General features: G+C 48.9%; 1 protein-coding gene, 1 long non-coding RNA gene and 1 pseudogene across 3 annotated transcripts; 2 read left to right on the top strand and 1 right to left on the bottom strand.

Annotated features, from left to right (window-relative positions):
- Positions 1 to 646: 646 nt before the first annotated feature.
- On the bottom strand, positions 647 to 21,366 carry LOC149994706 (cytochrome P450 2A13). Of its 2 annotated transcripts, none has more exons than XM_090259991.1 (9): positions 20,843 to 21,366; positions 5,889 to 6,051; positions 4,988 to 5,137; positions 4,648 to 4,808; positions 3,983 to 4,159; positions 2,865 to 3,006; positions 2,202 to 2,389; positions 1,434 to 1,575; positions 647 to 905 (listed from the first exon to the last, which is right to left on the bottom strand). In XM_090259991.1, exons 2-9 carry the CDS (start codon positions 6,049 to 6,051, stop codon positions 724 to 726), a joined length of 1,305 nt encoding a protein of 434 aa, XP_090116117.1. In that variant the 5' UTR covers positions 20,843 to 21,366; the 3' UTR covers positions 647 to 723. The 2 variants fall into 2 exon arrangements, with proteins under 2 accessions (XP_090116117.1, XP_090116116.1); XM_090259990.1 differs by lacking the exon at positions 20,843 to 21,366 and adding an exon at positions 6,330 to 6,534.
- Positions 882 to 5,173, top strand: LOC149994707 (uncharacterized). The gene is made up of 3 exons (XR_016507675.1): positions 882 to 1,232; positions 2,699 to 3,573; positions 3,928 to 5,173. It is a non-coding gene; the product is annotated as an uncharacterized LOC149994707 (long non-coding RNA).
- On the top strand, positions 18,133 to 27,727 carry LOC149994705 (cytochrome P450 2F3-like; annotated as a pseudogene).
- Positions 27,728 to 27,812: the final 85 nt, after the last annotated feature.

Genomic DNA, 27,812 nt, shown 5'->3' with positions numbered 1-27,812 from the left:
GATCAGACCCCACCTTGTGCGGTTGGGGGCGCGATGGCACTTAAAGTGTGCACGAATGGGCAAGAGTGTTGGCAAGTGTGTGGAGTGAAGCCAGGCTGGCTTCCTGCCAGGACTCTGGAAGAATCCTTGGACAGAGTCGTTCATATTGCATAATAATACACTAAGTTGTCGTTCCTTACTTGAGGAAGGGGTGCCTTTTAAGAATCTACCCAGAGTACAGAAGGCTGAGGATAGCCATCCCTGTGCCCATCTGTGTCCAAGTGCTCGCTGAGCACTTGGTGTGTTTCTGTCGGGTCTCAGAGAGAGACCTAAGCTTTCTGAGCGTCAGCTGTGTTACCTGTAAAACGGGCACGAACACCGTTCCCGTCCATAGGTTTGTGAGCATTAAGGGAGGTCAGTGTGTGCCGTTTTGAGCACAGAGCCGACACAGAGTGCATGCTTAATAAATAATAGCTGTTATTATTATCATTCATAGTACAGTGTAAGGTTTCCCTCCCTTTCATCCCAGCTCTGAAGGATCTATCTCCATCCAGCAAGGTGAACAGAGAGCCCATCTGCTTTTTCTTGCTCTCCCATCCACGTTGCACCGTCCTTTCCTCCCGCCCTCGCCCTGCCATTCCTGGCCCCGCCCCTTCCTCTAGCCCCTCCCTCTAGCCCCTCCCAGGCCCCTCTCGCCGTTTGCTCCTCCCACTAGCTCTGCTCAGTCACGGTCGCGGCTCTAGCTCAGCGGGGCAGGAGGCTCATGGTGTAGGTTCGTGGGATGGTGGCAAAACCCACATGTTTGGGGGACACGTCGATGTCCTGGGGTGACTGCGGGGACTTGAAGCGGAAGTTCTGCATGATGGTGGTGAGGAAGAGAAAGAGCTCCATTCTAGCCAGGCCTTCTCCTAAACAGTACCGCTTTCCTGAAAAGACAGGGTGGGAGGAGGTGAGGCCTGCTCTCCCCGCCACTTCTCTCCTCTCACCTCTCGGGGAGGAGGGGACGGTATATCGTGGCCTGAGAGACTCAGAGAAGTCCCCAGTCCTCCCTCAGCCTCAGTTTCCCTTGGACATGGGATGGGGTTGAGCTGTACCAGGACGTAGCAATGGGAATTTCAGATGATCCTTCCTCTGAAACACAACGCTATGGCTGCTGTGCTGTCACCTCCTTCTCAGGAATCTGAAGGATTTAAGTGACCTTGGACAAATCTCTGACTCACTCTGGGCCTTGACTTTTCTCACCTCTGAAATGGGTACAACCATCCCTTTCCTTTTGCCTGTGCTTAGGTATTTGGTAGTTATGAGGGTTGCAGTTGGTTGGCTGCAGGGTAGATCACAAGAGAAGAACTTCCAAGCTGGAGAACGATACTAGGCTACACCCACAGAGGGGAGCTGGGATGAAGGGATCCCTCTTGGTGTGACTGAGGGCTGGGCATCAGACAGCGGCCTCTTACCGATGGAGAAGGGCACAAAAGCATCACTCTTCTTAAACTGCCCCTTCTCATCTAAAAAGTGCTGGGGGTTGAAATCTTGAGGGTTGGAGAAAACCTTGGGGTCCTTCAGCACAGAGCCCAGCATCGGAAACACTTCGGTGCCCTGGCGGGGAGGCGGGAGGGGATTTGATAAGCTGGAGGGGGAGTGGGTGAGCTGAGAGCACATGGGGTTAGAGGGGGAATTTGGGTGCCCTAGGTGAGGAGAAATGGGAGGCAGGGGAGGCAGGTTCTTCTTTGAGGTAAGAGCTTTGGGGGACATGACATTTATGTCCCTGAGACAGGAAGTTCGGGGGACGTGGGGTCCGTGTCTCCCAAGGCAGAAGGTTTAGGGGATATGGGGTTCATGTCTCCTGAGAAAGAAGTTTGAGAAACACAAATTCTGTGTCTCCTGGGGCAGAAGGTTTAAGGAACATGCAGTTCACGTCTCTCAAGGCAGGATGTTTGGGGGCCATGAGAGTCAGGTCCGCAAGGCAGGAAGTCTTGGGGAAGTGAGGTTCATGTCTCTTGAGACATGAAATTTGGGGGACGTGGGTTCATATTCCCTGAGGCAAGAGGTCTCGGGTAGATACGGGATTCTGGTGTCTCTGAGTGGGAAAGCTGAAGGGGCACGTCATTGAGGAAGTCTGTGGTTGAGGGAGTGGGACAGGCGCCGGGAAGCTTCTAAGGGGTGTGGGGCGTTGGGTCACGGGAGCAGGTTGGAGGTCCCTGTACACAGGGCAAGGGTGGCACCTTGGGGAGCAGGAAGTCCCGAAATTTGGTGTCCTTGGTGACTCTGTGGGCCAGGCCCATGGGGATGACGTCTCCAAATCTTTGGATCTCGTGGATTACCGCCTCCGTGTAGGGCATCCTGGCCCGGTCTTCGAACTTGGGCTGACGGTTCTTGCCAATCACCTGATCAATCTCTTCATGGACCTTGGCTGCGGGATAAAGAGGAATATGTTTAGGAACTAGGGCTCTCGGGGCAGGGATGATAGTCTAAAGCTGTACAGCTAGATATATGACATGCATGACATTCACATGTGACATGGAGGTAGATCATTCAAAACAGGTTGTCCAAAAGCATTGTTGGCACAGGGTCCTGTCAACCTGGCTGTGCCAGAATCATGGGGGAAGCCGCAGGGAGGAGTCCTGGAGAATGGTCTGAAGGGGCAGATAGTGGGGTGCTTCGTGGGCTCAGCGCAGGAGCTCTTTACCAATCAGTTGAGATATTTTCAATATTTTAACAGCTAATGAAACTCAGCTGCTGCCTATTAGCCGACTATCATCACCTGGTCTCTGTTTAGCAGACTGTGTCCGAGGGTCCAGGGATCTGAGAGAGGCGAGGACATGCAGTGGGCTCAGAGGAATTTTGCGAGTCTGTGGCCCTCACTTCCCTGCCCCCTCCAGCCTTACCCTCCACGTCTGGGTGCTTCATGAGCAAGAGGAAGCCGTAACGAAGCGTTGTGCTGACCGTCTCAGAGCCCGCAAAGAAAAGGTTCAGTGTGGTCATTACCAGGTTCTTCAAATGAAACTCGGTGTTGGGGTTCTTCTGCTCCTGTAGGGAGGGATGGTGTCAGGCCTAGCCCACCCCCCCATGCTCTCAGGGGCCTTCTGGAGTTTTTTCGTTGGACCCACCTCTCGTAGATTCAGACCAAAGGTGGGAAGAGGGGCCCTGGTCCTGCCAGACCATTGCCTAGGCTGTGGTTCTGACTCAAATGCTCTTCTCACAGTCTTAAACAGCTGACTGTCTGTCCTTTAATTATCGGCTTAGTTGTCACTTTTTAATTGTAGAAATATTTAGAAAGAGAGCAGTAGAGAGAGACAGTGAGTGAGAAAGAGAGATCAAGAGACCACGATAGAATGTGTCTGAGTTGAAGAGAGATTTCCTGAAATGCAGACAGAATTGTAAGCAGCTGTGTACTATTCCTTCACTAAAAACCATTCTTCTGGAGAGTCCACTCCTTGCTCCTTTCACCTTGAACTTCAGACTCCATAAAGCCCTGTCTTCTTTCTTCACAGGAAGGAGATTGACATCCAGTTAGGGGTACGGACCCTCCACTGTCACACAGTGTAGCCAGGACACCTGTCCACACAGATGTACCTGATAACCAGGGAATGAAAGGTAAGAGCATGGCAGCTAAAGGCCCTGGCAATAGAGTCTGAGAGACCAGGGTTTGAGCTAGGTTCCACTGCTTCCTCGCTGTGCGACCCCGGGCACGGCATTTCTAAATTGGGGTCATAAAGCCTCCTCCAAGAGCTGGTGTGAGTGTTAAGTGGGCGAATGCTGTAAAGTTCTTAAAGCAGTCCCTGGTGCGTGGTAGTGTTATAGATGTGCTTGTTATGATTTGCATATACAAATCCCGCTCATGGGTGAGGGCTCGGTAGAGAGAACAGTGATGGTTAATTAACTGGGATTGTCAAGATTATTATGATGCGCTGGCTAATCTGAATGGGCCTCTTTCTCTCCCACCTCCAGCCTGACTTCTATCTGCTTGGCTTTGGACGTCTCGGCACAGGCTGCTGGCGTGTACCTCCTGCATGCGGATGAGGAAGGAGTCAATAAAGTCCCGCGGGGAGTTGGGATCCAGCGTGCGTTGGTTCTGCTCCACCTTCTTGGCTATAAAGTCCTCCAGCCCCTGAAGCTCCTTAAATGCCTGTTGCTGTGGCCCTGGCAGGTGTTTCATCACTGAGTAGAACATCTCGAAGAGCTGAGGATGGGGCGAGGAGAAGAGAAGGGAAGGACAGGTGTCGGTGGACATCCACTGATGGGAGCGGGTCCTGTCTCAGGGCAAGGGAGGCGCTGGTTTAAAGGCACCTGTCCAGGTGTTTAGATATTTAGATGGGGCTGTATAGAATAGATACCTAAGTTTTCATGGGAGTGAAGTGTTCAGTTCCCCGTTTTAGAACTTAGGTATGGTAAGTTGGGACACATATCTAGAACTCTTCCCTCCCTCCTTCCCTTCTTTCCCTTTCTGTGTTTGTAGGGGGAGTATAGTTGAGATATCCAGTATTGGAGACTGAGTATTAAGCACCTGTCCTGGGTTCGTGCACAACTGTTCAGTTATCCAAGTGAGAAGACGGGTTCTGAGGGGACCCTGTCTAGAGCAGGATAGGATTTGGGGCACCTGTGTCCATGTGGGAGAGTAGGTGGCTGGTTGTGGCAGGGGCAGAGTTGAGCCAGGCTGAGACCGGTTACCTGCCCCATAGATGTAGCTGTGAACTGGAAGCTTCCCAGCATCATGCGCAGCAGTGACAGGAACTCTTTGTCCTCGTAGTCAAAGCGGTTCCCAAAGACAATGGAGCTGATGACATTGGAGACAGTGCGGCTCAGGAAGTAGGTGGGATCGATGAAGGCGCCTGGGAGGTGGGATGGGGTCGGGAAGGCAGAAGGGATTTGGCAGAGTCAACTTGGTAGTCTGAGGCCAGGCTGAAAATTCAAGGAATGCCTTCCCCCAGCCAAGTTCCCTTCGCAGGTCAGAATACGTGTGTCTGTGTAGGGTGTTTCCCTCCTCTGTACTCTGGGGTCCCCAGCTCACCACGCGTGTCACGAAAGGCCTGGATGAGGAAACCGGCCTCCTCCTGGATGCGCTCTTCGATGCCCCGCTTGCCCATGCCGAAGTCCCGCAGCGTGGCGATGGAGAAGCGCCGGAGCTGCTTGGCACGCTCCCCGTTACTGAATGCAACACCTGAGAAGGGATTGTAGGAGTTGGGAGTGGGCAGAGTGGTGGGAAGGGGAGTGAGAGGGGGAGAGTGAGTGAGAGAGAGAGAGAGAGAGAGAGAGAGAGAGAGAGGGAATGGCACTCAGAAAATACAGAAAGACAGAGACCAAGTTGGAAGAAAATCAGGAGAGGGGCAAATTGTTGCACAGACAGAAATGCAGAGACACTCAGCTGAAGAGAGAGAAAGAGATAGTGAAGGGAAGGGAGGGAGGGAAAAGGAGCTATCTGGAGATCTGGGAGGTGGAAGTAAAAATGGAGAAGGATTCTAAAACTGAGGTGGAGAATGGACCAAAATATATACAGAGAAACAGAGAGGGTCTGGGGACAGGAGAATATAACCAGGAAATGGAGGCATGGGGATTTTGAAACATAAGACAAAGGGAAAAGCGAGGCAGGGAGAGGGAGAGAGAAGCATGGGGGCGCGCAGTAGCTGGCAAGGAGAATAAGGCAAAAAGAAACATGGAGAGAAAGGACCAGGCTTCCAAAGCAAAAAACCCAAGGGCTTCTGAGAGATACAGCAAAAGGAGAGCTGTCTAATGAGAGAGGACTGGGAGTTGCGGCAGAGAGAAGCAGGGAGACGCAGAAGCACTAAGACAGGTTGCTGAGGACACATGAACAGGATGGAGATGGACGAGACCAGAGCAAGGGCTCTGACGCAGCCTCAAGTAGGTGTACAAGTTGGGAGATGAACGCGGGAGAAACCCCGGATGCTCCTCACCATAGCCTTGGGAGAGCCAGTCAAAGGTGGCCTGCTCGCCTCGCCCACTGAATTCCTCCGCATGGTCCAGCAGAGCCTCCTTCACAGCCTCATGGCCACACAGCACCACGACGCGCCGCAGGCCCAGGTGGACCGTGAACACTGGGCCGTAGCGCTCGCTCATCTGATGGAGAGGGGTGGGAGTGGTGAGAGCGAGCAGCCCCGACTCTGAACAGGCTCTGTACGCAGCCCTCACAGACTGGGATGCACTTTGCCCACGTTCTGATACCGGACATTCCAAGAGCTGGTCTTTCCCGGCAAGAACCCTGACGCTGAACCTTCAAAACTCCCCCTTCCTAAGATTTTGGCCCAACCTCGCCAATCCCCTGCCACAACGTCCCAGCCAGATGGCGCAGGTGCGCAGCCCCACCCTACCACCCGTCTCTCCCGGCCCCGTGACACCTTCATGAGGGAGTTGTACATCTGCTCTGTGTTCAGCTGCAGGTAGTTCCCAATGAAGGGCAATGCTGGTGGGCCAGGAGGCAGCTTTCCCCAGAGCTTCCTTTGCCGCCAGGCAGACATCAAGGCTGTTATAGTCAGGCAGGCCAGCAAAGCCGCCAGAAGCAGCCCTGAGGCCAGCATGGTGGCCCTGAGAGTGATGGTCAGCTCGTGTCGTGATGGCTGGGATGGTTTGCCTTTATGCTCCCTGGGACAAAAGGGTGGATTTTGGTCCTGATTATATAATTGCCTCATTTCTCCTCCCAACTACACCCCCTGGGGTGCTCCCCGCCTATCCTGGGATGCAGCCAACAGAGGAGGAGGTGAGTACTCCTGGGCAGATTAACAGGGAGTGGGCCCAAGCCTGAATTGTGACCCTTTATGAGGGGCCGGCCCAGGACTGTGGACTTGGGAGGACAGAGACAAATTGCAGAATGGAAGATTCTGGAATATTTGCATTGTGAGCCCCTGAGCTTGGGATTTGGGGTCTCAGAGTGAGAAGGGACCCGAAAGTTGTGGATTTCGGTGTCTTGGGAGAGAAGAATAAAAAATTTAAGGGTATTGGAATAAGACAAAATGCATGGCTGTGGATTTGGGATTTTTTGGCTGAGGAGGGATGTAGGTTTAAAGGTCTTAGGATGAGAGAGAGACAGAGAGAGAGAGAGAGAGAGAGAGAGAGAGAGAGAGAAGCAACTTCAGTTGGTATGCTGAGGTCTGTACTCCTGAGAGTGAACTGTTCAACTAGGACCCTTATACGTGTATTTCTCTGCTGCTGCTGCCCATGCCTCTGTTGCAGGAAGATTCTAATCCCCAGGGTTATAAGGAAAAACATTCTTTGCACTCCTTGACACAGTTAAGATACCAATTCAAAGTGGTAGTCTTAGGTTTAATATTTTGCTGTAACAGAGGCATGGCCAGCCAGAGCAGCATCAAGGGTATACGTGGGTCCTGGTGAGCAGTCCACTCTTAGGAGTACCGACCTCAGCATGGCAAATGAAACTGCTTTGTCCTCCCCTCACCACCTCAGTTCCCTAAAGAAGGATCTTTCATGAGCAACCACCCTATGGCTCCACATATCACACAGAATGTAGTCTTTCCCCTGAGTGCTCCATAGATGAGGGACCAAAACCTGTTTGGGACACATACTAATAGGTGTCAGCCTATGGTCTTTCCCCTGAGCCCAGCATAAGTCACAGCTTCATTCAAAGACTCACAAATTGGTCCAGGCCAAGACGAATTACCCAAGGTTACATTAAGGAGGTCCCCAAACCCATAGTATTATCCCTAAATACTCATTAACTAGTCGAACTTTCAACTTAGGTCAGCCAAATCTCTAACAGATGCTCAATAGGACTCAACAATGCAACACAAGGCAACACAGCTCTGACGAACGTTGGCTTACCTAGTGGGGGAGCCCGAGCCTGTATTCTAATTTAGTGGTTTGCCCAGTTAGATGACCTGGGCAAGGATCGTGACTTCAGTTGACCCAAGTACCAGTTTAGCAGCTAGAATAACAAACCCCACCCTGGCAAGGATGAGAAAGGGGGGAATTCCCTTCTAGGAACCTGCAACACTACATCCACCATGTGCTGTCTCTAGGGCGTTCTGTGAAAGGGTCATGATGATGTTCAGCATGTGGTTTGTTTATTCAGCTCTGGTCACTGATCTGAGCAGCTGAATCAAGGGATAGATGCAGAATGGAGAGCTGATGGGGCAAGAGAAAAGTTAGGCCAGAGAAACAGCTATTTGGAACATGGTGACTCAGAAAAAGCTGGATATAGATCCCTCCTGCACAGCACCTAGGGTGCGGATTCCTACATGCATTCACACATATCCACGGGGAAAGCAACACACCACCAGTCCCTATTGTAGCTGTGATGGCTGAATGGGATGTGAGAGAGAGAAAAATAGATAACAGGAGAATTTGGGCAAAGGATACCAAAAAGAAATAAAACAGGCAGATGCAAACAACCATAGTCTCTGAGGTGTAACCGAAAGACAGAGGAAGGGACTAAGCATGGACCAGAGACGACCTAAGCACAGTCAGATGGAGGAAGAGGATACAGGCACTGGGGCTACAGTCGAGGGATGGATGAAATGAGGTCAGCCAAAGGCTGATTCTAGAAGAGGGTGGAAAACTTAGGAGAGATATCCCAGAGATAACTGGGTAGGTAATACTCATGTTATGGGTTAAATTGTGTTCCCCAAGTGTTCACATATGGAAGGCCTAACCTCCAGTGCCTCACAATGTAGACTTATTTGTAAATAGGGTCATTACAGTTGCAATTAGTTAAGATGAGGTCATGAGAAGAAGGGTAGGTTCCTAATTCAATATGTCTGATATCCTTACAAAAAGGAGAAATTTTCAGAAAGACAAACACATACACAGATAATGACACACGAAGGTAGAGGAAAGATCAAGCTGATGTTGTATCCAGCAAACCACCAAAAGCTTGATCTTGACTTATAGCTGCCAGAACTGAGACAACACATTTCTGTTGTTTAGGCCACGAGGTTGTAATTAGTTCCAGCAGCTCTACCAAACTAAAACACCTAGCATGATGCCAGGAACAAGAACTTAGTAGGAGGCCCCCAGATTTCCCTCCCTCATCATCCCCTTGGGGCTGATGCAAGAAGGCCAGGGAGCTGCTGATGGTAGTGATTAAGGAGGATAAAGCACCTGGGAACGGCTGTGTGTATGACCCTCTCAGGCTTCCTCCTGCTCATCCTCTGAACATTGCTTGTCGTCCCTGCAGCCAAGCACATTGTGAGAAATATTCTGGGTGTCCAATGTGGAGAATCTGTTGACGTCATTAACAGAGATGAGGGATGAGAGGAGAATGTGGGTACCTGCTCTTCAACTTTCTTCAAGCTGACAGAATAGCAGGAGGAGAGTAAGTGAGGGACTCAGGGCTGGGAGTTCTGATCTCAGATACAGGGATGATGGAGGGGAGATGCAATGGGTATATCCTGGAAATTTGGATCATAGCCCACCTCTGCTACCAATGCATTGTGTAAAAATTCACAGAATGAAAAATAGACAAAAATCCCTGCCCTCATGTAGTTTATATTCTAGTGGATTGTGGAGTCTATGATTCTAAAAATCTATTAGATCTAAGGGTAAAAGTTTCCATGATTCTGTCTGTTACCCAAAGAAATACTGATGATGAGTCTACTATTCTTAGGTTTACCAACTCTATCAATTATGATGTCTACTGTACAGGATCCCAGGGACCATGAGGAAGAGAGAGACAACCTAAATGAGAGCTGTCCCCCTGAGTCTCCTGATCTTGTGTCTTTCAGCTCAGCCATTTGGGAACCATGGGGAATTCCTTGCTGTCCAGATAGTGAACCAAAGGGATGGTCAGAACAGCTTTGGGATCTTCTCCCATAGCTCTACCCTGTACTATGCACGAAAAGCCTTAAGACGCCTTCCGAACAACTTAGAGGTACCAGCCATGGTCAGACGGGGAGAGTGGAAAGGATGTAGAAATATGGAAAGATGGAAACAGACAGATAGATCAGAGAGAGAGATAGAGAATAAAAGAGAGAGGGAGAGAGAAGAAGAAGGAGGAGGGGAGAAGTGGATGAGAGGAGGGGAGAGAGAGAGATTTCTTATTACAGACTCTCCATCTTTTAGTCTGTTCAGATAATTGATTACACTGATTTTTTTCTAAAGCAAATCTGTATTCCTGAAGGTGGGGATATTCATTATGACATCCTTTTTACATATTGCTGGATTCAATTAGTTTCTCTTTTGTTGAGTTTTGTGTCAATATTCATGAAATATATTGGTCCATAGTTTTTTTAATAATGCTTTTGTCTGATTTTAATATCAAATTATTATCTGGGAAGTTTTATCTCTTCTTTTATACTCTGCAAGAGTTTATGTACAATTAGTATTAGTTCTTTGTTAAATGTCTTGTAGAAATGACCAGTGAAGCTACTTGGGTCTAGAACTTAGTTTTGAGAAGAACTTCTAAATTAAATTCTGTTTCTCTAATAGATATTTGGTTATTTAAGACATGTAGTTCTTCTTGTCCTGACTGTGTGGTTCAGTGGGTTGGGCGTCATCCCGCAGACCAAAAGGTCACTGGTTGGATTCACAGTGTGGGCACATCCCTGGGTTGCGGACTAGGTCCCCAGCTGGGGGCGTGCGAGAAGCAACTGATCAATGTTTCTCTTGCACATTAATGATTCTCTCCCTCTCTTTCTCCCTCCCTTCCCCTGCCTCTAAAAAGAAATAAATAAAATCTTTAAAAAAAAAAAAATATATATATATATATATATATATATGTATTTCTTCTCAAATGAGCTTTGGTTTGATCACTGAATTTGTGTCTTTCAAAGAATTTGCCTTTTCCATCTAGGTTTTCAAATTGTATTGAATTATTTATAGTATTCTCTTATTATGTTTTTAGTATCTGTAGAATCTATAATGACAAACTGTTTAATTTTTGAATGAAATGAGTTCTATCATCATTCTCTTTTTATAATTTTTTTCTTTGCAAAGACCCATTATTTGCCTTTGTTAATTTTCTCTAATATTTGTTGTCCTTTTATTTTTCATTTATACTCTTTAACATTTTCTTCCTTGTACTTTGGGTTTATTTTGTTCTTTTTTCTAAATTATTATGATGGAGTCTTACATCATTGAATTTAGACCTTTGCTTTTTCTAACATAGGCAATTAAAATAATAAATTTCCAGCTTCCAGACAAGATGGAGGTATAGGTGGATGTACTTCGCCTCCTCACATAACCATAAGGATTACAACTACTCAAAACAAAGCAAACACGGGGGCTTCTGGCCAAGTTGGAGGCCTAGACAGACACGCTGCATCTCCCTCCACAACTAAGAAGAAATACAGCTACCTCAAAACTAGAGACAACCAGAAGTTCCAGAAAATAAAGCATGGAAGTCCAAGGAACAAAGATATAAAGAAGAAATACTCATCCAGATAGGTAGGAGAACCGGAGCTGGGGCAGAGAGGACACGGTGTGGTGGCAGTGGCAGGCTAGTGGAAAGCGCAGTCACAGACACCTGGGGAGCGCTCCCATCACCAGACCAGACTGCAAAGCTCATGGTTCCAGCGACAGGAAAAATAAAGCCTCATTGCTTCTGACTGTGCAAACCAGTGGGGGTTGGGGTGGAGGAAGAAACTACCGGTCTCTCAGTAGAGTCCACTTATTTAAAGGGCTCCCACTGTCCTAGAACATCGGCAGACCCACCCACTCTGGGAACAATGGCCAGAGTAACAGCAAGAGAGGTGTCAGTCCCATACAGGAGTGGGAGAAGTGCCTGGAAAAGGGGTAAGTGCTGAGCAAGCAGCATTGTTCCCTCTCATACCCCTCCCCCACATACAGTGCCACAGCATGGTGAAACAGGTCGCCTGTACTGACAAATACCTAAGGCTCTGTCCCTTACAACATAACAGGTGCGACAGCTCTACCTAAGACACAGAGGCAAACAAAGACAGGAGCCTGTCAAGATGAGGAGACAGAGAGGTATGGCCCAAAAGAGAGACTGGATCAAGGTTCCAGTGGGAGAACTAAGCGACGAGGAGATAGCCAACCTAACAGATGCAGAGTTCAAAACACTGGTGATAAAGATGCTCACAGGCTTGATAGAAATGCTTAAGTACAGCAAACGCATAAAGGAAGTGAAGGTATGCTAAATGAAACGAAGGAAAATCCACACAAAACCAATGGTGAAGGGAAAGAAACCAGGATTCTAATCAATGATTTAGAACATTAGGAAGAAAAAAACAATCAGTAAGTATAAAATGAGGAAACGAGAATTGAAAAAAATGAGGAGAGGCTTAGGAACCTCAGGGACAAGTTTAAACGTGCCAACATCCAAATCATAGGGGTACCAGAAGGAGAAGAGGAAGAGCAAGACATTGAAAGCTTATGTCAAAAATTAATGAAGGAAAACTTCCCAAATTTAGTGAAGGAAACGGACATACAAGTCCAGGAAGCACAGTGGGTCCCAAACAAGCTAGACCCAAAGAGGACCACACCAAGACATCATAATTAAAATGCCAAAGGTTCAAGATAAAGAGAGAATCTTAAAAGCAGCAAGAGAATTAGCAGAGGGTTACCTACAAAGGGGTGCCTATAAAACTTATCAGCTGAATTCTTAAAAGAAACTTTGCAGGCAAGGAAGGACTGGCAAGAAGTATTCAATGTGATGAAAAGCAAGGACGTACAACCTAGATTACTTTATCCAGCAAAGTTATCATTTAGAATGGAAGGGCTGATGAAGTGCTTACCAGACAAGGTAAGCTAAAGGAGTTCATCACCACCAAGCCATTATTATATGAAATGTTAAAGGAACTTGTTTAAGAAAAAGAAAATCAAAACTATGAACATTAAAATGACAACAAGCTCACAACTATCAACAATTGAATCTAAAAAATAAAAACAAAATCCAACTAAGCAAACCAGAATAGGAACAGAATCATAAGTATGATCATTTGGAGGGTTATCCACTGGGAGGGGGAAAGCGGAAAAATGGAGAAATGGTTCAGGAATTAAGAAGTATAATTGGTAAGTACAAAATAGACAGGGGGAGGTTAAGAATAATATAGGAAAGGGTAAAGCCAAAGAACTTATATGCATGACCCAAGGACATGAACTAAGGGGGGTAGGATTGCTGGAGGGAAGAGGGGTACTGGGCAGAGGGGATCAAAATGAAAAAAACTGGGACAACTGTAATAACATAATCAATAAAATATACTTTTTTAAAAAAGGAATGATTGCACATGTTCTATATCCTCAGAAGGATTTGGATTACACTGGTGGATGCATTCAAAACTCAACAAATGTTCATATAGATTTGTATATTTCATCATATATAAATTTTACCTTAAAAAATTATAAACTAAGAAAAATTTTATCTACACTTCTGCAGGAAACATAACACTGTAAAGAGAAAGCCATCAGCCATTTCAAGAATGGGACTGCCTTGTCTCCAGGGAGGAGGAGAGAAGTCTGCATATGTGGCCCAGATGCTGGTAGGCGGGCAAGCATGGTGATGGGAGAATGAGCTAGCTCTCTTCCGATTGATGCTGTTTTCTCCATGACATAGAAATGGGATCATCAAAAGTGGGACAACTGTAATACCATAGACAATAAAATATTTTTTAAAAAAGAAATGGGATCACCAACAGAGCGAGGTAGGAAGAAAGGGTTTGGAGGTTTGAGGGGGCAGGAGAGAGTGTACAAGTTGGGGGTCAAGGAGAGGCCGATGAGAGGTGAGGAGGGTTCAGCTGCCCTTGCTGTGCTTCTGTTTCTTCCATTACACCAGCGCTTCCAACTGGGTTGACTTTGCCCCCTGGTGGATACGGAATAGTGTCTGGACTCATTTGGTTTTCACAACTGGGAGGGGAGCTGCTACTGGCATTTAGTAGGTAGAGACCAGAGAGACCGCTAAACAACCTACCACCCACAAAACAGCCCCGCCCCCACAAAAAATTACCCAGCCCTGTAATACATCCCTTTCTACCCCAAGTTTCCTCTAAAAGAAAGCAAGTCAGACCACAGGAAGAACTTAAACCCCTTAAAATTCCCCTTCCCATGAATCTCAGGCTCCTCAGTGAGTCAGTGCCCTCAGGCTTCTCTCAACCCAGTTCTAGGGTCAGGAAAAAGTAATTTATGGGGTTGGGGTGGATTGAGTACTGCCCCGCCCCCTGAAGTAGGAGTAGATGCCAGGGGACACCAGAGCTACCTAATCCCTTAATTAAGACTTCACACCTCTGCCAGGACCTGCCCTAACTGGTCTTTCTGGGTCTTCAACAAGAAGGGGCCCCACCTCTCTCTTACCATGTTGGGGGGCGGGTGTCAAATTCTCCAGGACCTACAAGCACTTTCTCCCCTGCTCCCATGGGAATGGTAAACTGAGCTGGGTGGGGGGCGGTTCCAGGGACTTTAGCCACAAGTGTCCTTGCTGTAGACATTTTTGCCACAAGCATTTTTGCTGCAAATGTTTTTGCCACGTAATTAATTGACTGTAAGGCAATTTTACCAAAAAAAATCACAATAAATAATACAGGGATATTAATAAGGACATAATAAAACATGTAAAATGAACAACAAAATGAATAAGGCTTTATCGAGAAATGCAAAATATTTGAATATATTTAAAATGTATGTAGATTCATGGCTATTTTAAGACCAGCAACACCACGTCTACTCGTCACTGCATAGACCGTTATTTATGTATAACATAAACATGGAAGTCACTGCAAGAGGCTCGTCAATGGGGAAATGAAAGCAAACTGGCAATTGGCTTTAATATACTAAGTTGACTAAAGGCAGTTGATTCATCAATGAAGAAACCAAACCAAACAAAAAACAAATGTCAACCAGTTATTTTGTATTATTTTTATGGCAAAATTGCCTTACAGCCAATTAGTTATGTGGTGAAATGTCTGCAGCTAGAATGTTTATGGCAAAGATGTCTACAGCAAAGATGCTACGGCTAAAATATCAGACACGTGTGGGAGCTCCTGGCCTCCCAGACTTGACCTCAGGGGCTCTCTCCCCCACACTACCCCAGGCCCTATAGTCCTGGCCCAGCTGCGTGTTTTGGCACCTGCCCTTCTGACCTGGCCAGGAGGTGGATAACTAAGGCCAGTTTCTCAGTCAGGGGCCAACAGCAGACATGGCTGGTGGGGGGCTTAGGAGAGCAGGGGGAGGACTGTATGTGGGCCAGGGGGATGGTCATTCAGGTCTGATATTCTTTCTCCTGGGGCTTCCACCTACCTTGCCCTTCTCCCAATCCCTGCTTCAGCCCCTGCCTTCAATCCTGCCACTGCAGTCTCACTGGTGGAGGCCTGAGAGACAGAAAGAAAGAGAGATGCAGAGTTTGGAGGAGATGGTGACTGAGAAAGCCTTACAGAGAGAGAGAAGCAGAGAGAAAAAGAAAGGGCACAGACAGGATTGGAGACAGACTAGAGACAAAGACCTGAAGACACAGAGGGAGAGGGAGAGAGTGACATGAGGAGAGACAAGAAGACAGAGAGAGAGGCAGAGATTGGAGAGGCAGAAGCAAAATGAGACACAGAACTTCAGGGACAAACCGTGAGGACCAGAGAGCAGTGGGGAGAGCTGTGGAAACAGGCCCTGGAGAATGAGCTACTCCTGCTCAGGACAGAAAGGGACTTGCCCAAGGTCACACAGCCAGTCAGGAAAACAGAACCAAGCACCCAAAACACCAAAGAGACCAGACCCCCATGCCTGGTCTGTCTTGTTGCCACAGCTTCACAAACCCATCCCCCCAAAACCAGACCTGGGGCCCCAAATGGCAGAAGTGAAAAAACCTTTGCCCCACTCCAGGGCAAATGGCCACCACTGACCACAGTGAGAGGAGTTGAGGTCAGCCTGCTGGCTACACTGGTCCAGGAGGGCAAAAGTGGTCTCTAAGAAGAGCAGTCCAGCTGAGTAGGAGCCAGAAGAATACGCGTAGGTAAGGGGGCAAAGATGGGAGTGGATTAAAGATCACTGAGAGAACAAGGGAAGGGGCACAAGGAGGCGTGGACAGAGATGATTTAAAAGCAGCCCCTGCCCCTCCCCTATCCAACCCACCACACGCAAAGGCACAGCGACACCCCTGGAGCAGCCATGGCCAGCCTGACCCAGCACACACCTCAGCTGCCCCTGCACCTCATTAGATAAAGGGCCAGGTGGCTCTCAAGACAAGGGTCGCTGGTCCCTAGAACTGGCTGGAATCTCCTTCCTCATCTCCTCTGAGGGCTGATTGGGTCTCTGGGTCAGTCTTTCAGGGACTTTTTCTGGGAATGTGTTCATTCATTTGACAAGTGTTTTAGTTCCAGCCAGGACTGAGCACTCAGGTCTCTGCACTGGCATCTTTCTCTGGAATGTGAAGCCTCAGTTCAGACACTTGATTCTTTTCTGTTTCTGCTACTGCCCTCCCACTTGATCTGTATGTGTCTCTGTCAGTGTCCCCTCTGTCTCTCATTCTCTCTCCCATATCTCTCTATCTCTGTGTTTCTCTCTATTCTGTCTCTCTGTTGACCTAAAAACAAAAGGCCAAAGTGAGAGGCAACAAGCATTTATTTGAGATCTATAAGAATAGCTAGCTATTCAGGAACCACTGATTCAGGCAGAAGCCCAAATAGTGTTCCAATTACAAGACAAAACCACGGGGTATTCATGAGAATGGGAAGGGGAACAATTATATCAATAGAAGGAGGGTATTTCTATTTTTTTTTTTTTTTAACTGAGGACGTGCTTGTTGATTTTAGAGAGACGGGAAAGGCGGCGGGGGGAGGGCATTGATGAGAAAGAGAAACACTGGCTGGCTCTTGAACACCCTGACCGACCAGGGACTAAACCCGCAACCTAGGCATGTGTACTGAAAGGGAATTGAACCCACGACCTTTCTATTGGTGCAGATTACATAATATAGTGATGTTAATTCAAAGAACGTATTTAATTTTCAGTCCAGTAGTCATAATACCTGCTTTCATGTTATCTTTGTAAACAGTTCTTTGGGACACAGTGTGCAAAGGTTATTTGTCCCTGTTTTAACGTTCCAAAGGTCTGAGGCATAAAAGGTGCAAGGCAGTTCCTCTGCAATGGCAGCTCTGACTCCACTTTATTTATTTATGTATTTATTTATTTATTTTTTTAGAGGGAGGGGAAGGGAGGGAGAAAGAGAGGGAGAGAAACATCGATGTATGACAGAAACATCACTTGGTTGCCTCTCGCATGCCCCCAAGTGGGGACATGCACTCAATCCACTGAGCCACACCAGCCAGGGCTTTTTTTTTTTTTTTTTTTTTTTAAGTTATTTTTTATTGAGAAAAGAAGGAAGGGAGAGAGAGAGAGAAACATCGATGTGCGATAGAAGCATTGACCGGTTTCCTCTCACATGGCCACAACCCAGCCGTGTGCCCTGACCTGGAAATGAACCAGTGCTTTGCGGGACGATGCCTGACCCACTGAGCCACATCAGTCAGGGCTCCGACTTCCTTTTAAAGTGGCTCCGTTCATATTATTGGTTTACATCTCTGTCTCTATGTATCTCTCCTTTCTGTCTGTCACTCTCATCTCCCTCAGTCTGTGTTTCGCTCTGTCTCTTCCTCTCTCTGTCCGTCTGTCTCTCCCTCTCGCTTTCAGAGTAGATCTCTGTGCCTCAGTAAGCACATAGCTCTCGGCCCCTCTGTCTCTCTCTGTTTCCTCTAGCTCTGCGTCTCTCTGTTTCTATCTCTTTCTCTAGTCTCTGTCAGCCTCTCTTTCTGTGACTTTCTCTCTGTCCGGCTCTCTAACCTGTGTCTTGGTTTGTCTTCTCTGTCCCTGTGTATCTCTATCTTTACCGCTGTCCCTGTGTGAGGGTCAGTCTCATGATAGGTGATGGGTCCATGGATAGACGGATGCCAGACAGACACCTAGAGATGTGTAGACATCTCACTCTATTTTCTGTATCCCTCAGTAACTCCACGTGTATCTGTCTCTCTCCTGTCCCTCTCCATCTGTCTCTGGCTTAGTGTCTGTCTCTCTGTATTTCGACTACCTCTGCCTCTGTTTTCTGATTGTCTCTGTCTCTCTCTCTCTCCCCTTCCCTCCCCTCTTCCCGCCCCATCCTCTGGCCTTTCCCTGTCTCTTCTCCCCTGTACCTCCTTTCTTCTCTCCACGTGCCCACATTCCAGGGCCTGGGGAACTGAGTTCCAGAGGAAACGAGGAGGGAAGGGGTCCCAGTCCCTCCCAGCCCTATCGTCTCCCACTTCATTTCTCCCCCAGATGCCTGCAGCTGCCTGCACCACGGACAGCATAAGCTCAGCCATCCTGCTCCTGCTCCTGCTCCTCACCTGTCTGTTCCTGACCCTCAGCTCAAAGGGCAAGGGCCAGCTGCCCCCAGGCCCCTCCCATTCCTGGGAAACCTGCTGTAGCTTCAGTCCCAAAGCATGCTGACCTCTCTCACCAAGGTGCAAGGGCCTAGGCTTGGGTAAGGGGGAGGACAAGAGGGAAGGGTCCCATGGCCCCAGACCCCCTGTGACTTTTGTCTTCCTACCCCCAGCACGGCTCCATATATACAGTGTACCTGGGGCCCAGGCCAGTGGTGGTCCTCAACAGGTAACAAGCCATGAAGGAGACCCTCATGGACCAGGCAGAGGAGTTTAGTGGCTGTGGCAACTACCCTACCTTTTTCAACTTCACTAAGGACAATAGTAAGCCTGCTCTCCATCTTCTCCACCCACAGCCCATTGAAAGAGGAGATAAGGTGACACTCAGAGCCACTGATCTCACTGATGACATGAGATGGGGTGCAGCCAGGCAGTGCTAGTCTAGGATGAAGTCTGTCCTGCCTCTCCCACCCCCAAATCCTACCACCATCTTGAATGGCACTTTCTTACCAATGCCCATATCTACAACCCCACTCTCCTCCCAATCCCTGTCTCTATCCCAACCACATCATCAAATTTTCATCTCAGTCAAGTGACCAAATTATCTAGCCCCAGCTCACATTGTCCACCTCAACCCAATCCCCATCAATCCTACCTCCGTGTTCCCCACATCCACCTCAACTCCATCTCTATCTACAAGGCTGACTGCATCTCACCCCAACCTCCATTCCCATTATGAACCCTCTCCCAACCCCCATGTTAAAATATATTATCAACCCCATCCTAATACCTTAGTCAAACTGAACTCCACTATCTTTTCCCAGTCCCCACCCCATTTTCTATCTCAATCACCTATTGAAGTTGTCAGTAATCAGTTCCCATTTTAAACCTGAATCCCACCAGCATCACTAAAAACAACCCCATCATATATCTACCCAACCCCAAACTCAATCTCAGTCCCTGTCTACCTATTCTTCTCACTCTACCCAACTCCATCCCCATCACCAACCTCAAACCCAATTTATCTTTGATCTCCAGACTCCTTCATGTCCCATTGCCATCCCCATCCCAACCCAAACCTAATTCCATCCCCACCCACCCAGCACTTCATATCATTAACTATAAATCCATTCTGACTGAATATCATATACTCCTTAGGCTTGGAAATCACTTCATCTTATGGTTTCTTTCTTCCTTCTTTGCTTTCTTTCTTTCTTTTAAACATAAATCTCTTACTCAAAGGAAGGAAAGAAGGAAGGAAGGAAGGAAGGAAGGAAGGAAGGAAGGAAAGAAAATGAAAGGAAAAAGAAAAGGAAAAAAGAAGAAAAGGAAGAAAGGAAAGCTGCTCTGATTAAAAGAGGGGTCCTGGAGACTTGCATCCTGGACTAGTCTTCTCCCCCTAAAGAATCCCCAGGATGGGTCCCAGGTGCCCCGGGATTTGGAATTGAAGAGCTCTGGAGGTGGGGAGAGGGGAGACAACCTACTGTGTATTGAGTATACTTTCCTCCTTCATGTCCCCTTCCTTAGGCTTGATCTTATGACCTCACCTGTCCAGATATACCAGATGCAAGGAGGTGAAGACAGGGCAGTTGAGAAACTCACCTTGATACTTCTGCACAGAAAACATCTGTGCATACATCATCCATTACTAAAAATAGCTACCATCTCATTCTTCAATACAGAGCACAAAAGGTAACATCAGGGTTCTGTCACTTACTAGGGGTGTACCTTTGGGCAATTGTCCTCCCCTTTCTGCCCCTCACTGTGCTACCATGAGAAGGCTGTTACAAGAAATGGATGAGGTAATATGTATAACACAGACAATACACTACAGCTCTTTCTTCCTTAGCACCTAGTTTCCCGCTAGTTCCAAAGGAATCAGAAATAAACACACCCAAGGCCTTATCCTATTGTAGCTCCCAGTCCAGTAGGAGACACAGCCCCATTGCCAGACTGTGACAGCCCGGAGTCACAGTCAGGGCAGGGATGGGGGAAGCCCAGGGAGCTGTGGGAGCCCAGAGGATCTCCTGACCCAGCCAGGCAGGGAGGGCCAGAAATGGCTTCCTGGAGAAAGGGATCTCCAAGCTGAGACCTACCAGATGAACATGACCTGTGAGGAGCAGACAAGGGGAGAAGAGTGCTGTGGGAAGAAGAGCCAGGCTATGAAAAGACCCTGAGTTCAGGGAGAGAAGACAGCATGGTCTGCCTAGCTCCCGGATGAGTTCCCAATGTCTCAGCGTCCCTTTTTCTTGCTTCTCCCCCCTCATCTGTGCATTCATTAACCCATACGTCACCACCAGCACCTCCGGTGTGATAACCCCTGCACTGGACAATGCTAGGAACACAGTGGTGACCAAGACAGGACCCCACTGTGCCTTCACAACTTAGTGAAGGAGGTGACCCCAGAGTGATCAGGTCTGTGATGGGGGAAGCGGAGGCAGAGCGATCAGGACTGTGGTGAGGAAAGCCCAGCGTTGTGTGGAAGCTGGAAGGAGGCACTCAACCTAGCCTGGAGGCTCAGGGGAGGGGGGCAGGGCTTACCAAAGGGGGTGTGGATTCCAAATCCATAGTCTGTCTCCCAGCAAACAACAGGAAAGGGGACTCACATGGTAGTAGTCTCGAGACAAGTCAGCGGCTGAGCTGGTTCTCCTTCTTCACCCCAGGCATCGTGTTCTCCAACGGGGAGCCGTGGAAGGTCCTCAGGAAGTTCTCTACCCAGATGCTGGGAAACTTCAGGACCAGGAAGAGGAGCATTGAAGAGCGGGTCATGGAGGAAGGCAACTTCTGCTGATGGAGCTGCGGAAAACTGAAGGTCGCATCCCAGAGTGCAGTCCATATCCCTAAGTCACATCTATCCTACTTTAGTGGCCAAGACTGCCAGATACCGTAACTTGGGTGTGAACGGGAGGCTCCTTGCTTAGCCCACAATAAGAGTGGTGTCCCCTGGAGGTGGCTCAGCTTGAGGTTCAAGGGCAGGATAGGTTACAGTGGTGGCCACCCTGCTGCGCTCCGTGTGGTGCTTTGAGCACAGCTGGTGGGTGATCATCATGATAATGCTCTTGAGATTCACCAAGTGTGGAGCCCTGTGGGAAGCACATTTTCACACATAGGCCCTGTAAGCCTTGGAACAATCCATTTTGCAGATGAGGAAATGGAAGCATGTAGAGGTTAAATAACAGGATTGAAGTAACAAATCTAGTAAGTGGAGGAGCCAAGATTTAAACTCATGTCTTACTGGCACCAAAGTCCATATTCAGCACATGCATGCCCACTTATGAAGTGCTTAGTGGATACCACACTGTGCTAAACTCTTCACACATGTTAACAAGCTTCATCCTCCCAGCAAGGCTAGGAAGTCGTCACAGTGACAAAGCTGAGTCCCAGAAAGGTTAAGTCATATGTCCAGGAAGTGGCTGAGCTGGGATACAAATCCATGAAAAAAAGTTAGTAAAAATTTCAAACATTTACATGGCACCTACCATATGCCAGATCTGTTCCAAGAACTTTATATTACCTCTTTGAAAAATCACCCAAGCCTAAGAAGTAGGTCCCATTATAAGCCCCATTTTATAGGAGAAGAATCTGAGGCAGAGAAGTAAACAGCCTTCTACCCTGATCTCCAAATCCTGCTGGTTTCAGGGGAGGGGTAGGATGTGGCAGGTGATGCTGCAGAGATTAAGAGACGTGATGTAAGTAAAAGGATAATTGCCTGCATTTGTTTCCTATTGCTGCTGCAACAAATTGTCACAAATGTAGCAACTTAGAACAACACAAGCCCTGGCTGGTGGGCTCAGCTGATTGAGTGCAGGGCCTGGGTCTGGAAACCAAAAGGTCATCCGATCAATTCCGTCAGGGCACATGCCTGGATTGCAGGCCCCATCCCCAGTTGGGGGTGTGGGAGAGGCAGCTACACAGTGACGTTTCTCTCTCACACAACGATGTTTCTCTCCCTCTCTTTCTTCCTCCCTTCCCCTATCTCTGAAAATAAATAATAAAATCTAACAAAAACAAAAAACAAATGTATTGTCTTACAGATCTGGAGTTCCAAAGTCTAAAGTGGGTCAGCAGGGCTTGTTCTTTCTGCAGGCTCTAGGAGAGAATCCACTTCCTTGCCTTTTCTAGCCTCTAGAGGCCATCTACATACACTTCTTGGATCCTGGCCCCTTCCTCCATCTTCAAAGACAGCAGCATGGCATCCTCCAGTCTCTCTCTCTCTCTCTCTCTCTCTCTCTCTCTCCATCATCATATCACCTTTTCTTACTCAGATTCTTCTGCCTCCCTCTAATGAGGACATTTGTGATTATATTAGAACAGATAATTTAGAATAGTCTCCCCATCTCAAGAGCTTTCACTTAACCACATTTCCACAGGTTCTTGGAGCTATAACGTGCGAACATCTTTGGGGAGCTATTATTCAGCCTACCACGTCACCCTGGTTTGCAGTAGGTTCACAATGGGCTAGTCCCTTAGCTGAGCACTTCCCCACCACACACTCCATTGTAACAGCACCATTAGAAAACTGTCTTCAAGCCCATTTCACAGATGAGAAAACTGAGGCTCAGAGAAAGGAAGTCCGTTCACCCAGGTCACACTGAAATAAAAAGATCCATATTGTACCTATTTAATTCCAGACCTGGTTTTCTGGGCTCTGCTGTTGTGTAACAGCTAATGTGTTGGAATGTTTGTTGTTTTACTATTATTTTCTGTGGTCTAAGTTTGGTTGTTGGGTCATTGGGTGTCAGGTGTTGTGTTGCTGTGTGGTATTGCTGGTTGAGGTTGTAGTGCTGCCAGGTACTGCATGCAATATTGTACTGTGCTGTCTCCTGTACCACCAATGTCGTTGTGTTGCTGTGTACTGTGTGTCAATCTGTTCTGCTGCCTTTATTGTATGTGTAGTGATATCACATACACTGTGTTCTATGCTATCTGCTGGGCTGTTGTGCATTATTGTTGTGCGTTATGTTGTGAGATAATGTTGCAGTATGCTGGTGTTATATGTCAGTGTATCTTGTTACCGTGTCTTGGGATGTTTCTGGGCCAGCCGTGTTATGTGTGTTGGCATGAATTGGGGTGAGACTTACTGGGTGTTTTGCCATATGCTATGTGTTCTGTGACGTTTGATGATTGCCATGTGTTGGTGTGTTGTGTGTTGTGTTGCCAAATACATTTCAGGTGTTGTATATGTTCTGTGTTGCCAGTCACCACGTCATGCTATCATGACTGGGTTGGATGTTGTGCAAACCAGTGCTGTTGCTGCATGAGGCCTGGTGTGTGGTTCACGTGTGTCCCAAGCGTGCCCCCAGACCCTTTCCACCCCTCACCTTCAGGCTAGCCCTTGGACCCCATGTTAGCACTGAACCACTCAGTGTGCAACATTACCTTCTCCGTGGTCTTTGGCAGCCGCTTGACTGCAACGCCGAGGTCAGGAGGCCTAATTATTTGGAGGCAGGGTTGAGGGGTGGGGCTGCAGTTGGCCCTGCTGGTCTACCCCTTCTCATCTGACCCCGCCCCCGAGTTACACTGCCCTCTGCCCAGCCACACCCATGCCCGCTCCACTGCGTCTCCACATATATACAGTCCCTGTCCCCAGTCGGCCTCTCTAGAACTTAATTGCCCCTAAAGACCCCGTCCATGCCCACCTACCACCCTGACTCTCACTTGCACACACCCTGCCTGCTCCTCGAAAACCCCCGACTGCCCCATCCCCAGTGGTCCATCTTTCCAAGCCTCCTGGATTCGTGTCTGGGCCGCACAGAGGCCTTTTCCAGAACTTTGGGCGCATGAAGGACCTTATCGCTCGCAGCATCCACGATCCCAGCTCTCCCCGAGATTTCATTTACTGCTTCTTCATCAATATGGAACAGGTAAGCCCTGCCTGAAAGTCCCACCTCTGGTCGGACCTGCTGCCCCTGCCCCAAACCAGCAAGGATCCCGGGTTGAGCAGGTTTGTACATATTTCCACACACTGGGAAGTGAAGCTGGAACACCCGGCTCTGCTGCGCTGCAGCCGAGAGCCGTTTGGTGCCACTGTCCGTTAAAAGCTCATGAAGAAGTCATTAAGAATCTGTTGATTGTGGACCCTGTGGCTGAGATTTTGCCCTGCCCTACCCTCCTGCGCTCCCCAGGTCCCCCGAGAAAAAGAAGTTAAATGGAGGAGGGACTGAACTGACACCCAGTAGCATTTGCATAGATATGGGGGGAATGGGCGCACAGGCTCCAGCACGCGGTCAGTGTGGGGGCAGGACCTACAGATTCTGGCTCATATCTCCATCTTTACCCCTTCGGGAGAAGCAGCATCCGGTGAGCCACTTTCACGTGGATACCCTGCTGATGACCACACATAGCCTTCCCGCCGCGCCAGACCCTGCCGAAGTGCCCGAAAGTGCTAGGTGCGCACGCGCCTGCGCTCGCCAGGAGACGCTCGCCCAGCGCCGCCCAGCCCGCGCACAGCGAGCCCCGGCCCTGCCCAGCACGCCTGATAGTTCGAGCCTCGCGGTAACTCCTGGTCCCACAAACCCACACGGAACCTGACCCCATCCACGTGGCTCCCGCGGTCCACACAGCCTGCCTCGACCCCGACCGCATGGCCTTGCTTTGCGAACCACCTCTGACCTTGCCCACAGAGCCGAGGTCCCACAGCCAGCGGAGAGCCGGGACCCTGCGCGTCATCCGCAGGGCCTGCCACACAACACTACCTGCGACCCCTTGTGCCCAAACCCAGCCTCTGGGTCTATCCCGGGACCCTGGCCTCCAGGACAGTCCAAAGGGGTTCGTGCAGCCGGCCCCACCCCCTGATCTCTCAGCCCCCGCACAGCATCCCCACAAGATCCACACTCCAGCTGGCCTGGTCCTCAAAGCCCCGCCCTCAATCCTATGGAGTCCTGGACTCCAGGCAGCCCCAAAGCCCCAACAGCATCAACCCTTGCACAAATCAAACTTTTGCCCTTACCGACTTCTCTGAACTCAAACCCTTCTCCTGCCCCGAGGTTTCGGCCAACCCTCACAAGCACTCCTGCAGTAGCGCCCCGACTGGGAAGCGCTGACTGGACGGCTCCTCCCTGCCCCCCCCCCACACACACATGGCGCGCACACCTCCTCCCAGCTGATACTGCCGATTACACTCCCACTCCGTCACCGAGAGGTGATCGACCGAGTGGTCGGACGTCAACGGCTGCCCGCTGTAGAGAACAGAATGACCATGCCTTACCCAGATGCGGTGATCCACGAGGTGCAGCTCTTCGCAGACGTCATTCCCATGAACTTGCTGCACCTCATCACTCAGGACACGACGTTTCCAGGCTTCCTGCTACCCAAAGTGCACTGGGCACCTGACAAACGACATTGACACCCTAAAAAGAGGCATCCCAGGCTCTTGCAACAGGTATCTGAGGCTCTAGCAAGAAGGATCCCAGTCCCTAGCAACCCACATCCCAGACCTTAGCAACTGGCATCTTCACCAAGCCCTAGCAAAAGATATCTGAGGTCCTTAAATCCAAAACCTCAGCCCCTGCCCAGGACCCCATCCTGGACCATAGTGGGCTGAGCCCTGTCCTAAACCCTAGACCTCACCCCCATAACAGGCCTTCTTCCTAAGACCCTTCTCCAGAATCCCAGGGTTTGAGACTTCATCCTGGGGCTTCCCTGTGCCTAAGCACTGTTCTCAGAGACTCAATTCCTCCCCAGGAAACCTAAATCTGTTCCCTCAAGGGGTATCCCACATTCCTGATTCAGACCCTTACAACACAGCTTTCATCATCCATCACTCGGAACCCCAGACACCCAAACACATTTCCCAGACCCCCGATGGAGTGCTATGGTGCTCACACACACTCCTTATCAACTTCCCAGGACCCCCAGCCCTGTGGAGTGGAAATCCTAGTTGGGGAACCCCCTAGCCCTTTCGCACCACTAATTCTGCCTCCACCCACACAGGGCACCCACATCATCACCTTCCTTAACACAATCCACTATGACCCCAATCTGTTCCTGATACCCCAAGAATTCAATCCTGAGCATTTTATGGATGCCAATCAGTCCTTCAAGAAAAGCCCTGCTGCCCTGGTTGGTGTGGCTTAGTGGACTGAGTGCCAGCCTGCAAACTAAAGGGTTGCCAGTTCTATTCCCGGTCAGAGCACATGCCAGGGCCAGGTTCCTGGTTGAGGGTGTGCGAGAGGCAACCACACATTGATGTTTCTTTCCCTCTCTTTCTCCCTTCATTCTCCTCTCTCTAAAAATAAATAAAAAATAAAAAATAAAAAAATTTAAAGAAAAAGAAAGAAAAGCCCTGCCTTCTTAGCCCATGAGAGCAGTTGGGGACACAAGTCAGTCATTCAGACTCCTTATTCCCACCTGCACTGCCCAGTCCTGCAAACCTTCTCACTTCATCCCACCCATCTTCAGCCTTGGATATGCAGAGACATCGATTCTCCCTCCCAACCCTGCTCCTACAGGCAGATAATGACTGAAATCCTTGGGTAGGGAGGTGGAGAGGCAGGAAAGTAACTTAACTTGAAAGTGGTCACTGCCAGTCCCTCCACTGGATGGCGCAGGTGAAGCGATTCTAGTTTTTCTTGGTCCGTCTTCACCCTACTGAAGAAAAATCTTTCTTATGTATGTATTAGAGAGAGAAAAAAAGTAGGTAACTTAGCATATTGCATACTGTGTGCCAGGCGCTGCCTCTGAGAAGGACTTAAGGATGGTGGCTAAGAGCTGGGCTTTGCAGCCAGACTCCTGCTCTGTCATCTCCAAGGTATATGGCCTTGGACATGTTACTTCACCTCTGTGCCTCAATTTCCACATCTATAAAATGGAGATAATAATAGGGCCCACCTGTAGGAGTTATTATGAGTGTTAAATTAATTAATAGCTGTATAGTGCTTAGAGTAGTGCACAGCACATGATAAGATCTACATAAGCATTATATTCTTCTCACTGCTTTTTCTGCATTTACCATTCACTGCAACCTATGGAGGCACTCTTATCCCCACTTAAATACCCAGAAACTGTAGCGTGCCCAAGATCACAAAAATAGTTATGGCAGAGCCGGGATTTAAAATCCATGCAGTTGCATTTGTACAGTATCAACCCGGCCATTCTGATCCAGGATTTACTTAAAGCATCTTTCCCAGACTGTTATCCTCGTATGTTTCCCCCTGGGCATTTGGGGCTGGAGCCCCTCACCCCATCTTACGTCATGGCTGCTCCACCCTCACCTCCGCAGGACGCGGACTGTGCCTGGGCGAGTCTTTGGCGCGCATGGACCTCTTCCTCGACCTCACCACCATCCTGCAGGACTTCTCGCTACAGCCGCTTGGAGCGCTGGAGGGCGTGGACCTGACCCCGCTCAGATCGGGTCTCGGCAATTTGTCGCGGCCCTTCCAGCTGCGTCTGCGCTCGGGCCCTTCCAGATTCCCGTCAGTGATGAGGCCCGTCCCTAGAGGTTGTTCTGCCCCTCTTCTCGGTCCACTGTGCCTCCATTCCTCTAGCTGTGACGCTTGCTTCCCCTCACTTTGTGCCTGCCAGATGCCCATCCCTCCTCCTTCCATCTTTACCGGATCTGTGCACCCAGGGAAGGGA

The sequence above is a fragment of the Furipterus horrens genome, unplaced genomic scaffold (assembly GCF_987537825.1).
Source record: "Furipterus horrens unplaced genomic scaffold, mFurHor1.1.pri manual_scaffold_13, whole genome shotgun sequence".
In the NCBI taxonomy this organism is placed as follows: domain Eukaryota; kingdom Metazoa; phylum Chordata; class Mammalia; order Chiroptera; family Furipteridae; genus Furipterus; species Furipterus horrens.
Note: the sequence above shows the minus strand (reverse complement) of the source record. Positions and strands in the feature narration are given on the sequence as shown.

Excerpts from the sequence above, each read along its gene's own strand:
- LOC149994706 (XM_090259990.1), bottom strand. The coding sequence starts at position 6,509 with ATGCTGGCCTCAGGGCTGCTTCTGGCGGCTTTGCTGGCCTGCCTGACT. Across the intron at positions 2,390-2,864 it reads GAAGCACCCAGACGTGGAGG|CCAAGGTCCATGAAGAGATT; the intron begins GTAAGGCTGGAG and ends TTTATCCCGCAG. Across the intron at positions 906-1,433 it reads TTTTGTGCCCTTCTCCATCG|GAAAGCGGTACTGTTTAGGA; the intron begins GTAAGAGGCCGC and ends CTGTCTTTTCAG.